Source organism: Balearica regulorum, chromosome 1 (assembly GCF_011004875.1).
Source record: "Balearica regulorum gibbericeps isolate bBalReg1 chromosome 1, bBalReg1.pri, whole genome shotgun sequence".
In the NCBI taxonomy this organism is placed as follows: Eukaryota; Metazoa; Chordata; class Aves; order Gruiformes; family Gruidae; genus Balearica; species Balearica regulorum.
In genome coordinates this window covers 216,028,932-216,043,399 of record NC_046184.1, presented here as the reverse complement: position 1 = coordinate 216,043,399, position 14,468 = coordinate 216,028,932, and the positions used below count along the sequence as shown (strand labels likewise).

The 14,468-nt window shown below is 39.6% G+C and overlaps 1 protein-coding gene across 3 annotated transcripts in view; it reads left to right on the top strand.

Moving 5' to 3' along the window:
* Nucleotides 1-14,468, top strand: part of UVRAG (UV radiation resistance associated) — a 101,232-nt gene that overhangs the window by 82,237 nt on the left and 4,527 nt on the right. For 2 of the 3 annotated variants that reach the window (XR_012833456.1, XM_075742595.1), the window contains exon 14: nt 6,140-6,231. The exons of the other annotated variant lie outside the window; for it this stretch is intronic. Coding sequence is in view for 1 of the 2 variants with exons in the window: in XM_075742595.1 (XP_075598710.1) it covers nt 6,140-6,231 (92 nt within the window). In the remaining variant the exon portion in view is untranslated. The remainder of the gene's footprint in view (nt 1-6,139; nt 6,232-14,468) is intronic. 3 annotated transcript variants of the gene reach the window in all.

Below are 14,468 nucleotides of genomic sequence, written 5' to 3'. Positions count from 1 at the left end.
AGATGGCTTTAATGAAGGCTTTTTTAAGCACGCTGGGTCAGCTTGAGGAACTTTAAAGCGTCTGCCCAATGGATTAATGAAGGACGTGGGCCTTCAAGGCTGTTGATGTAACTTGTTTTTCTTGTTAGTTTAGTACCCTTAGAAGAATTGCAAAGTAAACATCTGCTTTTCAGGGTGGACCTCTGAACAGTCCACTTGGGAGAGGGAGGCAGGCGTTGGCATAGATACAAGTCAGTATTTCCATAAAAATAGCCGTGTATTTGAGCACTTCCTCTTGTTTGGATGAGGGCTGTCACTACTATGGCAGTCTTCTATTTGCTCCTTCTGAAAGCAGGATTGAGGACTTAAAGACTTGGTATAATCACAGTGCTTGCTATGTTGCTTTTTTTTCTATCCTGCTTCCCCAAGAAGCTTAAGAAGAAGAAGAAAAAAAAGAAAGTTAGATTTACTTCCAAACTGTGATAGATGCATATTGACAGTCTTTTAAATAGGAAAAATAAAAATGAGTTTTAAGTGTTTAGTTTTGAGATACGTTATCTAAAGAGCTAATTGATACCACTAATATTGCAGCTTAAGGGTTTTTCAGTAAACCCACACAGCTGTTCAGAGCTAGAACAACTAGCTAGATTTAATAAAACAAAGGCAAGCAACATGTTAAGAGTGCAAATAATCTAAAATTTTATAATTTTCCCCAAAAGGTATAAACACACACAACTGTTTATATAGCAGCAGGCATTATTTCACTGATCCCCCAAGGTTGTTTATATAGCAACAGGCATTATAACAACACTTTCTGTTTTCATTATTGGAGTGCTTAGTCATCTGAATCCCAGCCAGTGCTCCTTCATACTCTGAAAAGTCATCCAGGATCTTGTAAAACAATTAACTATGTCATTTTATTAAAACTTGCATTTTATATTTCTGTCCCAGCATTTGACATCCTCTGAAAACCTTATGTAAATGCTTGGCTGTTAACCAATACTGCAAACTTGATCGAAAGAGCACTTTTGCTTCTATTTTTATTTGTGGGTTTTCACATTTGTGGAGCAGATGTCCTTTTAAATGCTTGATGCTCTCAAGAAAAACTCCTTATTGAACTGAAAATAATTCAGAATTGCTTTTGACTGCCTTTACACTATGCGAGCTCACGTACTGTTGTAGTGGGTTGGGTCCACCTCTTGTACGAATAGTAGACGGTGCTACAACATCAAGGACCAGTTGCCTGCAGTAGAGAGGAAGGGAAGCGCAAAAATGCTGGAGGTTTCATTGTAGACTCGCGTATTATGCATAACATGTACTGAAGTGGCTGGTATTTTGAACTTTATTAACATAGTCTGAGCTGTAAGACTGCTTCCATATGTCTTAGAAACAAGATGGATATGGCTGGGGAAACAATATGGTAAATGATGAACAGATGAGTTTGGAATTGGAGTCATTCTGCGTTCCCAAAAAAGGATATTCCAGTCAAGGTACTCTGTGGTTTGTGGCTGGAAGTAAATGTGTGTGCTCGTATACCATTAGTCATTAAATACTGTTACAGGAATTAGTATAGGAAATGGGCTATTCTTCTTTGCACGTAAATGCAGGATATTGTTATTTTTCTTAAGAGGCAGCCCCTTAGTGGCAAAAGCCCTAATTTTGATCTTGGGTGCAATCTGATATTAGTCAGAAATAGAAAGATAGCTAAATGGTTTCTTTTTAAGGCAACTTATTTGAAAAACTTTAATAGTTCCAGTACTGCTGATCTTACAGACTTTACAGGAGAGTAACTGAACCTTTGCAGGTTTGTATATTAATTAGTTAACAAATGAAGTAGCTACACTTGTCAAAATTTGGCAAATGAATGTTTTATCGTGGAATTATTACCTTTAGGAAGGTGGTAAGTTTTTATGTTGTCTGACATGATTTCAATCAAATACGACACTCTAGTTGACAAAATAAATTACTTGGGAGATGCTTGGATGTCAGGAGTGGTTTGGAGATGCTCAGAGTGGAGCTGACTCACTGCTGATGACTGACAGCTTCCTTCTGGTAGACATTCAAATGGCTGCACAGAAGGAAATGCAGGTAGAAACTGGAGCAACTGAGTATTTTTTTTATTTTTTTCTCTAATGAGTCTAAACCAATTATGTCCAACTTGTTACGAGTTAACTTTAATTTGTTTGTCATTCCTCACCTACAGCTAATGCTGTGGTTGTGTTAGCTGGAACAATTTTCTTAGTCTTTGATGCAAATTAAGTGTTTAAACATTTTATTAGAAAGCTAATACAAGTTTTAAGAATAAATCTGCCTTTCGCTTGGGGAACCATTGTTTTAAATGCAGCTTAGTTAAACATATAGTTTTCTATGATGTTGGAATAAAGAGCAAGTATAATATAAAATACCCACTAGTATGATGCGCTGGTCTTCTATAGAGGTAGAGTTGGCCTTAATATGAATCTAATCTCCTTTTTCTTCAGGATCTTCTGTACAGGTACTTCCTGAAATTGTCATAGGACAAAATACTCCTATTTTACAAAAGGAGTCTAGGCAGTTACCTACTGACAGTCATAAATAGCGTCTATCCTCTCTTCAAAGTCTTTTCATCATGCTGAAATTCTTAAGTTTATCACACTGGATTTGTAGTGTCAGAAGTTTGGGGATACAAGTTTTCTGAGAAAGTAATCTAATTGGATGAATCTAGAGTTGTTTTCTAAAATCTTGTAGAAACGATAATCTTAAAGGTCCTCTCCAACCAAAACAATTCTGTGATTATATGAGTATGGTTTTTGTTGTGGGTTTTGTGGGTTTTTCCCCAGTTAGAGTTACATCTCTAATTAAATAACTTGGAATGATGTCAGTTGACACAGAAACCAAAGCAACAAAGTACAATAGAATATTGAAACTTTCACTTTTTGAGATGAGTAAAAGGAGTAAATCTGTATAATTGAAAGAAATTACAAAGTGAGACTTTTTCCCTTAAATATCCCTTAAGTTATTCTGTCTCGAACTGTTTGTGAAATATGATGCATCTCATCTGCTACATCTTGTTTCTGTGGAGTAAGTGTTGCTAGTAACTGCTCTGAGAGCAGACTCAGACTCCTGTCTGAAGTCTCTGATGTCTTCAGCTTATTTGTTTTCCAGTTCATGTTTACTACGTGTTTTTGTTCAATCAAGCAACATTTAACACAGCACTTGGGAAAACAAAGCTGTATATAGGAGCTAAATATTAGTAAGGAAATGGCAATTAATATTTTATTACTTGAACATCATTAATGATTTACTCACAGTCCCATGGAGAATACCCGGTCATAAATGTGAACACAAATCTTGGACACTTGTGCACTCAAAACAGGCACGTTTCCTTTCGATGGCCGGGGCTGTAATATCCTGAAGGAACAATCTAATTTTCAAATAAAATGCTGCTTTTGCAAATGATACTTGGTTTCTTTGGAAACTTAGCGTGGGGCGGGTGGAGGTAGGTGATGTTTAATAGCAACAACCCAAATGTGAACTCAGTTTTAGGAGAGTCAAGACAGCTCCTGGTCACCTCTCTCTGCTTTTGTTTTCTTACCCAGACCTCGTGTTTCACTGCTCTCCTCCTCGCCTCTTTTCTCTTTACATCTTCCATAATGCACAGCTCTATCTTTAAGTTCCTTTTAACTCTCATGAGCAAAGCAGCTGTCTTCTCCCTACATTTTTTTCTTTTAAAAATTGATTTTGATGTTCTTGTGTGAATCCTACTGTAACAGGTCGCAGATGATGGTTATTACTGATATTCAGTGTCTTGCTATTTATTGGATGAGGTGGAGTAACTATCCCTGTACATGTGGTGTTGGCTGTTAAAAAACAATAAACTTAAGGAAAGGTGTATAAGAAATGCTTTACAGTTTGGGGAAAAGAACAGTCTGTCTTTACTAATGATGCAGCATTGGCAGAGGGTAAGAGCAGGAGGAAGAGGAGTTCTGCTCTCAAGTAAAAGAGAAATCTCTTTTTTTTTTTTTTCCTCCCTCCCTGCTCCCGTTTGCTGTATGCTGTACATGTGGTAGGTTCTATCAGTCAGTAGAAGTAGCGAGATTTCTTTTTGGGGGTATGTGAGACTTGCAGACCACTGTGAAGCAGGAGTTAACCTTGTTGCATTAATGAGGAGGTAATTTTGGAACCAGACTAAAACCTGGGAACTCACTCATGGCTCTGCTTCAACTATTTGGGTTTTTTTTTTATTATTTTCTGTCACTAAAAGGCAGGTGAGTTTTTCAACAGCTTCTGGGATTACTTGTAGGTTTGGTTTGTAAATACATGATTGTCAGCTTATATTGATACAGATGCATACGGCAATATTGCTTTGGTTTTAAGCTATTACAAAGCCAAAATAGAATGCAGTTTATAAAGTTAAATGATTTTTTTTTCCTAGAGGTTTAACAAGACTTACATCCTAGCTTTACTTACTGTACATCTCTACTATTTGCAATATGAAAATGGGTTTTAGCAGAAACAGTATTTTTGCTCATGTTTTGATACAAGAGTCTCACACGCATTCCTCTGATCTGAGCTGTTGGGAATAGAGAGATCCCTTAATCCAAATCTTTTCATGCTCTGAAACCTTAGAATTTAAGGATGACTATAAAAAGGGGTATTCTATGAACATTTGATTGTGGTAGGAGGAACAAATGTAATGTTTTTGATTTTGTTTTTCTTTCCTTTTTTTATTTCTTTTGCCCCAGGCTAGTTCTTTGGTTAACCAAATCCACTGTAATCCCATCAGGAGAATGTGGTGATCGTTTAGTAATTTATATTGTATGGTTGTCTTAATCCAGGTTCTGTCATTGTAGCAGAAAATATGAATCCAAGCCCACCATATGACTTGACTGTCTCCATATGGAAATAATAAACTGCGTAATAAATGGCCTCTTGTTGTACAATGCAGTACTGAGGATGATTTTATTCCAAAGTAATTTTTCTTTCTAAAACTCAGACAAGCAGAGAAATCATTCCCAATTTCAAGAGTCTTTTTCTGTGAAAAAATTGATTGGCCCATTGTTTGGGAGAAGTCAGAAATCTTTCTAACTTAGAAGATGCTTGCCTGCACCTTCCTTCCATGAATTATGGAAACAGGTGTGTAATTCTAAAAGATGAGTTTAACTTTGAGTGGGATTGTTCCATGTTTCAGCAAGTAGCTCTATCAGTATCAGATTTGGGCAGTTACTGTATCTGTATATTGGAGGCCAGCTGTGACTTCTAGAGGCTGTTAAACTCCACTGAGAACTGCATATTAAGTTGATACTGCTTCATTCCAATAGCCTTAAAGATACTGGAATTTAGGGATATTTTTTCTCATATTTAACTGCATGAGGGATATATTTTCCTGCAAAGTCTCCCTGAAGTTTTGAGATTCAAACCTGAAAGTAAGTCAGACTTTTTCCCTTCCATGCGCTGTTTTCTTGAGAGGTATTTTTATTTTGGGGACTTCTTAAATAAGTAGTTTATAATTACAAGTGATGGTAATGTCATGCGTACTTCATTTGATAATCTGAAGGTTAAAACAAGTCAACGTTTGCATGGAGTCAGTGTAAAGTCAATGTTTGAAGCCTTTCTCTTTGCTACATGATATTGAATGCTGGGTTTAGTTATGAGAATAATAGCAGCAGTTTGAATGTTAGTGTAAACTGTATAAGGAACACAGATTTAAGTCAGTTGTGTGACAGTATGTGTTTTTATTAGTTGACGTTACTGTAATAATTCCAATACTGATTCCAGCATACATTGATACACTCAGGGTGAGAGATGGCACTTGCACACAAATAAATGGTTTTTTGACTCGGTGAATGTAGGACATTGTGTTGGAATTTGGTCTGTTCACTTAATGACTGTATTTTTCTTAAGCTGTGAGGCTGCTCTCCCGTTACACATAGGAAATGGAAAGAGTAATGAGGTTTAACAGTCAGATTGACTGATTATTTTGTCCCTGTTCTTGGGTGGGTTTTGCTAATATGAAGTTATGAGTATTAAATGGAACATTTCCTTAAAGGGAATAGATCTTTTGGAACTGCTTGATTATCCTACACTTTCTTTGAAAACTTAGTAAATTAACTGACTGTGATTCATTGGAATCTGAGATTTGGAAAGCAGTGCTAATTTTAGTTTTTTTCTGTTCTTGTAGCTTAGATATCAACATGGGCTGAGTACTCCAGATCTAAGGCAAACACTTCCTAACCTGAAAAACTTCATGGAGCTTGGGCTCATGGTTAGATGGTAAGTATTTTTTCATAAATAAAAGGGGGTGGATGCTACAAAAAATTTAACTGTAAAAAATTTTCATAAACAAGCAGCTACTCTTCACAAGAGTTAAGTATGCTTGGTGAAGATTTGGATTCCCCCCACCCCCCCCCCCCCCCCCCCCCCCCCCCCAAATACAGGCCACATACTATGTCCACAATATTGTACTATTTTCTTCTGCTCTTATACTCTCATTCATTTGATGGGCCCACAACTTCTTGGGTGGGGAAGACTGTTTGAAAAGCAGTTTTCCTGACTAAAGCGAGGTGGCTGGTTTCTGTGTTATAAGACTAAAATTAGTGCAGGGTTGTCTTTCAGCAACTGTTGCAGCATGAGGCTTGACCAATTTTCTGTAAACCCACTGAGACGAACTTTAGTAAATGTGGAAGGCAATTCATTAGCAAGTGTATTTCTGCCTGTGTCAGATGCTTTGTATTCTCAATTTTTTTAAATTTATGGTTTTTGAATTGTGCATGCTCAATTACAGCAGCCTCTTACCTTAAGTAATTATTTTGTCCTGTATTCTCATCTTCATTCTTTGGAACCCTGAATTCCACCCAAACATAGCATTGTGCTGTTTTAGGTTCCCTAGGTTAATTTATTCACTATCCCAAAGTTGCACAGGTCTTGTGTGGTCCTTGGGTCATACTTGGCCTCATGCAGATGCCCTGGATACATTGTCTACCTGGATGTCTCCAAGGCTTTTGGTACGGTTCCCCACAGCCTCTTCCTAGAGAAACCGATGCGTTATGCTATAGACGAATGGTCTGTGCATTGCCTGGGGAACAGGTGACAGACTACACCCACAGGGTGCTGGTAAGAGCTCCTTTTCAAACTGACAACCTGTCACAAGTGGAGTCCCCCAAGGATTGATACTGGACCCAGCACTGTTTAGTATCTTCGTAAGTGATCTGGATGAAGGAATCAAGTGCATCCTGATGAAGTTTGCAGATGATACCAAGCTGAGTGGGGAAGTGGACACTTCGGAAGGGAGAGCCACCCTGCAGGAAGACCTGGATAGGCTGGGAGAGTGGGCTAACAGGAACCTTATGAAGTTCAACAAGGACAAGTGTAAGGTCTTGCACCTGGGGGAGCATAATCCAGGAGTGTAACACAGGCTGGGATCCACCTGGCTGGGGAACAGATCTGTAGAGAAGGACCTGGGGATCCTGGTGGACAACAAGCTCAATATGAGTGAACAGTGTGTTGCAGTGGCAAAGCCAACAGGATGCTGGGTTGCATCAGCAGCAGAGATAAAAAGTCATTATCCCACTCTACTCAGTGCTGGTCAGGCCACACCTGAAATACTGGGTTCAGTTTTGATCCCCACTATACAAAAAAAATCTAGACAGGCTGGAGAGGGTCTGGAGGAGGGCCACCAAAGGACTGGGAAGCCTGCTGTATGAGGAAAGGTCGAGAGACGTGGGTTTGCTCAGCCTTGAGAAAAGGCCGCTTAGGTGAGAACTCATCACCATGTTCCGGTACTTCAAGGATGGCTACAAAGACGATGGAGACTGCCTTTTTACAAGGATTCACATGGAAAAGATGAGGGGTAACAGGGGCAAGTTACTCCTGAGGAGATTCCGATTGGACACGAGAGGAAAATTTTTCACAACTAGCACAATCACATGTTGGAATAATCTCCCTAGGGAAGTGGTGGATTCCCCAACATTGGACACTTTTAAGATTTGGCTTTTGCCAAGAAAGGTTGGACCGGATGATCCTTGTCCCTTCCACCCTGGAATTCTATGATACTTGTTCCTGATACGATAATGAACTAAAAGCACTAACAGCCAAACCTTAATATTTTAGGGCTAGTGTATGGCTTTTAGGGGAGACTCAAAACCAAACTTGAACTATGTTTTTAAATCTGACGTGAAATGACACTAAACATTGTGGCACTGGCCCTTCTTAATCAGTTGAGTTAAAGCTTTCCAGTGCTATGCATATTGTATCTGAATTCCTCACATGTTAAACCAGCAGAAGTAGGAGGAGCCTCTATTGGTGTAATCATAGAATCATAGGATGGTTTGGGTTGGAAGGGACCTTAAAGATCATCTTATTCCAACCCCCCTGCCACGGGCAGGGACACCCTCCACCAGCCCAGGTTGCCCAAAGCCCCATCCAACCTGGCCTTCAACACTGCCAGGGAGCCAGGGGCAGCCACAGCTTTTCTGGGCAACCTGTGCCAGGGCCTCAGCACCCTCACAGGGAAGGATTTCTGCCTCCGATCTCATCTCCATCTCCCCTCCTGCAGCTTCAGGCCATTCCCCTTGGCCTGTCACTCCCTGCCCTTGTCACCAGCCCCTCTCCAGCTTTCCTGGAGCCCCTGGAGGGACTGGAAGGGGCTCTAAGGTCTCCCCGCAGCCTTCTCTTCTCCAGGCTGAACCAGCCCAACTCTCTCCGCCTGTCTCCAGAGCAGAGGTGCTCCAGCCCTCGCATCATCTCCGTGGCCTCCTCTGGACTCGCTCCAACAGCTCCATGTCCTTCTTGTGCTGGGGACCCCAGAGCTGGATGCAGCACTGCAGGTGGTGGTCTCACAAGAGCGGAGTAGAGGGGCCGGATCACCTCCCTCAACCTGCTGGTCACACCTCTTTTAATGCAGCCCGGGACACAGTTGGCTTTCTGGGCTGCAAGCGCACCCTGCCAGCTCATGTTGAGCTTCTCATCAATTAGTACCCCCAAGTCGTTCTCCTCAGGGCTGCAGACTAGCCTGTAATGCAGACTAGTCTCATCATGTCCTGCATGACAGGTATAGATGCAGCATAGTATAGGGTGAATGTTTCTGGTGATAGAAATAATTCTCTGAAATGAATGCAGAAAAAGTGTTATGTGATAAATAGTCTTGGGTTGAATAACAGCAGGCAAACTCTGCTCTGATTTTACTATTCTTATTGCCATATTTTGGTAGGATCCCAAAACTTTGCTAAGCTCTAAAAATCTTCTCTTTTTAAATTTTTTTTGTTTTATTTTTTCCCTGCAATGTACAGAATGTGGGAAGAGCAACACATCAGTTCTGAAGACAGTATGTGATCACACATTCTCTTATGCATAAACAAACTCAAGGTTTTTGTTGTTTCTCCATTTGAAAATCATAAGAGCAGACTTCAAACGGTGTTAGTGCCTCAGAGTAGCGCAGCTCAATGTATCAGACCTTTGGGACAAAATTTACACTGCAGTGGGTTACAGTAATGAAAATCCTGTGGGAAAATCTCTCGTCCTGCCACAGCTATTTCCAGCTCTTATTTTTCTGTGTCACTCTTTGCCTTTGCTATCTTTCATTCCTTACACAGAAATGCCGATCAATGTGAGCGCTAAGCTAGTTCCCAAATTGCTTACTTCAGGAGGAGAGTCTTGGCAAAGGAAAACAAATACAGGAGTAGAAGAAGTGTTACCTTTGAGCAATGCTGTGAAAAGTTTTGCCTGGCCAACAAAACAGTGGAAGTAAACAGGCCCTGAGAAAAGGACGCTCAGCTCCTTGTGCACTTTTATTCTGTCAGTAATTTCTGGCACAGCTGAAAAGATTCTTCTTGCTTTTCTTCTTAATGCCTAGCAAGATGCATAAAGAAAAGCTTTCTTCAACGGGAAAATATTACTGTGAGTTTTCGTGTGATATCCATTGCTGTGGTGTAAAAATCCAAAGATCCCCTAAGCAAATCTGAAAACGAAGGGCCAAAAATACCTAAACCATGACTTCTGTAGCACTTGTGCGTACTCATCAGTAGAGTGGGAGGGGTATGGGTCATGGCTTAGCAGAAGTGGCATGACTCTGGGACATGTTAAATGGGAATTTTTTTCAAAGCATAGGTATCTCTTCTTCCCTTCTGGTGCGTGCTGGCTTTGAAGAGCTGATAATGGAAGGTTTAGTTATGCCTTAGAGGTTTTGCCATCATACAAGCAGGGTTTTATTTTCCTATAGGTGATACACAGTCATTAACAAGACAAAACACATTTTTTTTTGACTGGATAATATTTCAAAACATGTAGGAATATTAAGCATAGTTCTCCGGGAGTATCACATTCCCTCCTTTCCCCCCCCCTTGAATGCCTATGCCTCATTTCCTTCTCACCTCCAAAACTTGTATGAATAGTTGTTCATTTTTAACTTTTTTTTTTTAAGGCTAATGATTCTAAACAATGCTTCTTAGTGCTTCCTAATAATATAAATGGAAATGAGGCTTTACAGGGAGTCTAGCTCAAGGGGAAGACTGGCTAGACTTTCATAATCGGACATTGCAGTCGAGCACATACATAGAGTACAGATGCCCACTGTCTTGTGGATAATATCTGATTACATATATTTAAACAAGCATAAACGCCACCAGCTGTTAAAATGAAGATTTGAAGGAATTTTTTGTTTTCAGGATACTGTAGGCGAAACTGTACTCAGTAAAGTATTTCCAGGTTATCCTTCATTGGCAAGATGAGAGTGGGAATGCGTGAGGCAGCGATGGGTTTTCCTTATCTACAGATTCACTTGCACTGCCTGGTTTGTTTGGCTTTGTTGTTGCTGGTCTTCAGTTTCCTTTCTTAGGAACCCACTGTAGCTGAGTTTTGCTGAATTTAAGTTCTGTTAAATCATAATCACACCAGTAAAAAACAATACATATGCTGTACTTAGCTTCTCTTTGAACAGGACTGGTTTTAACTCCTAACCTGTGCGTCGTCCTCACTTTTGCTTTTGACTAGACACATCTGTATTTCTCTGCGGTCTGGAATGGAACTGAATACCCTAGACCTTCAGGGTAACTGAAATATGTAGTTATTTCAGGCTTAACCTCTTTCTCTGATAAGCATCAGTTTAGATTTGAGTACAAAATAGTTTCCTTAGCCCTTCAGATTAAAAACAAACAAACAAAAAACCCGCACAGCTTTTGTAGAAGAGCCCACCTATTTCATACTTCTATCAAAGCAAATTTGTCTTTAAAGTTTCTGCGTCAGGCTTTCACGAACTCCAATTGTTCTGCCTGGAGCTTTGGGGCAGCCCTTGGCCCTGTCGAAGGTCTGCGGAGTGCTTTTGCATTGAGGTTTAATTGCGTTGCTGCTGGATCCCTCTGCCTGGTGAGATTTGTGTTGTTTTGGTTTCTCAGGCATGACGCTTAAATGATTAATACGTGTTTTCACATCCCAACACGCGTGATTTATTGCAGCAAGCTTGCAAGTCTACAAGCTCTGCTTCCCTCTTCATATCTCTCCTGGCACCTATATTCTGCTGTGTTTACTTTTCTTACCTCTACTGAAAAATATTATTTGTACTGTATGTGGATGAAATCAAGACAGATCTGTTGGTTCCTGCACAGACTGTTATGGAGGCTACAGAACTGCAAAAACTTTATTTTTCTGATATCAAATCTGCATATTGACTCTAAAGGTGAAAGATGATGAGCCAAAGTTGTTGTTGATTTACTGTCACAGTTGTGGTCCCTCAAATCTTTTCTGTTTCCTTTTGGGAATTATTCTCTTTCCAGTTTTTTTTTAGTCCTGGAGTCTCACTGCCTTCCAGAAAAGCAGCTCATTTTTAAGATTAACTTTTGCTGATGCAAAAGGCCCTGTGTAGGTTTTCTCTTAAATTCCTTTTCTTTTGAATATGCAATTTATTCCAGCTTTTGAGAGAGACCAAGTCTTTACTTAGGCGTAGTCTGTACACTTTGAATGTTGGTTTATTCCTTTTTGTATGTCCAGATTTATCTTTCACAAGTCAGGCCCTTTAGATCATGGTTGCGTTAAATCAAGAGACTCTTTCATTTTCTCTCCTACTCTTCAGCTTAATTTTATTTACTCTGTGTGACTTCTGAGGGGTGATATTTGTGATTATTGATGGCAAGTAAAGAGCACACTGCAAACTTGAGCAGTCCAGCGAGAAGGAGATTTTTTTTTTTCCCCCTAGTGAATAGATTAGACAATAGGCTTATCTAACACTGGCAAATATGAGATACTGCTTTAGAAGGTCTTGTCTGTAGTCAGGGAGATGTCCTTTTGAGCCTGCATTTAAAAGCTTTACGCAAAAATACTTGCGTGCCAAGGCTTAAAATTGTGTTTCGAAGGTACGTCTTGATTCATGCACTGCTAGATTCAAGAGGAGGCTAAAACTTAATGCTGGAGTTAAGAAAACTCTGGTAGCTTAATTTATGAAGAGTTGTGGGTTTTTGTTGGGTTTTTTTTTTTTTAAAAAAAAGCATGTGTCAGAATTTCTTAGCTGCCAAAAGACGCAATTTCACCTTAACTTCGTATTGGCAGCCTCCCTTTGCAGCCCTGTCACTATTGTGCGTTATTTAACCAGTAATCTCTAAGAAGGTGAGAAACTATTATTGCTTTTTAGCACAGTTGACATGATATTGGCTCAGACCTGCGCTTGGAGCTTCAAACATTTCAGATGGCTATAAACCAACTTAAACACCTTCATTTAGCGTTCTTACTGCCATGAGGTCATAGTTTGCAACAAAAAAGATCAAATGGTGTTTAAGTTATTTATTTTTTTTAAGTATTCTCATACCAAAGAGCTGTAGCTGTGGATTTTGGCTTTTAGCCAGACAATCAGGATTTAGTATTTTGACCAGCTGTGATCCAGTAATGTTCCTCAGAGGAAACATTTTGTGGGGAGGAAAAGATACATATTTGAGCCTGTGAATTGTATTCTGTCTCATTCTGCTTTGCAGTTTCTCAGAGCTCCTTGCAGACAGATTAAACAATAAGTGAATCTGACTGAAGAAACTTGTTTTTTTTAATTTTTATCAAAACTGCAAATAGATTACAATCAGAATCTGTTCACTAAGAAAATAACTTGAGAAATGTTTGTGTCCTACTTCAATCACTTTATCCCGCCTGTTCACAGCCTGGAGTCTGTGTCTTGTGCCTTAGGTCTGTAAGAATGCCCAAATGGACTAATTATTAACTAGTGAGAACTAATATTTTGGGGAGAAAACAGCTACTTTGTAGTTTTGCTGCCAATAAAACTTACAGCTGAAGTTAGACTACTACAAATTGGCTCTTGAGATTTGGATGCAATTGAATCATTGAGATTGGTGATGATGTAGTTCTCTTATCTATAATGTCCAATAAATCTGAGGTTTCTCTCTTCTTCTTTTTTTTTTTTAATTTAGAAATCCTTCTTCCTGATAGCAGTTCAGCATACTCTTGTACATAACCAGGTCTAGTCTGATCCAACTTGATGACTAAAAGTCATTAAGGCCTGACGACAGTTCATCAAATCAGTTTTTATACTCCACTAGTCACAGGCCATTCTTTTTGGACAGATGTCCACATCTGTTTGCCGTCTCAGAAAATTTGACCAAGTAATTGTGGCTGGAAGCTGAACCAACTCAACCGCAGTAATTCAGGTCAAGGTTGTACCTTCAAGCAAAGTGCTACGTTCCTGCAAGCCAAACTCTTTTCGCTAGTGACGATACCTTTAGTCTCTAAAGTTTCTGGGCAATTAGATGTGAGCTTTCTAATGTGACTTGCTTTTTTTATATATTTTATTAATTCCATGAACTGTGAAGCTGATAAAGCATCTCCTTCTCCAGAGTTTGCCTTGATGCAGTGATACGAATTCTGGTAACAGTACAGCTTTTTCCTTCAAGGAAAATGCAAATGCAGTAGAGACCCTCTGTCGGGTTCTTTTCATGACGATTAATAGCAACCTCATATTTCTGAGCTCTGTGCCTTTCTGTAAACATTACTTTTGAACCAAAACCTCAATTTTACTTCTCATCCTCACCTAGAAGGAGGTGATGGAACAGGAAAAGATCCCTTGACTGTACCTACAGCCATTTTATTTTTTATTTTACTTGCCTGCGAGACTGTGACTATCGTTCTACTTAAAAGTATAGAGCTATTCATCTTTTCATGTTTGCCTTCTAGACACTTGTCACTCAGCCTAAACTAGTTGCCTAGGTTGACCTGTGGCCAAGAAGAGCCATCTTGAGAGGGTGACTGTCCCACTGATCATAAATGGCTCTCAGTAGGGTATTGCCCACCCTTCCCTCCCGTGCTTGTTTTCTTTCTCCAGTGACTGTGGAAGGAGCTTAGGCAATGAACCCTTAGATGGCTTATCTCCAAAGCCCTTCATGCATATTTACTTTTATCTAAATGCCTTAGGTAATATTTGATAAGCAGTTAAACTATTCTGTTGACTTCATTCCTACTTTCTCAGATTTGGGCTGTTATCCCCATATTTATTCCTGACTGAAGCTAAACCCATCCTATTCATATTT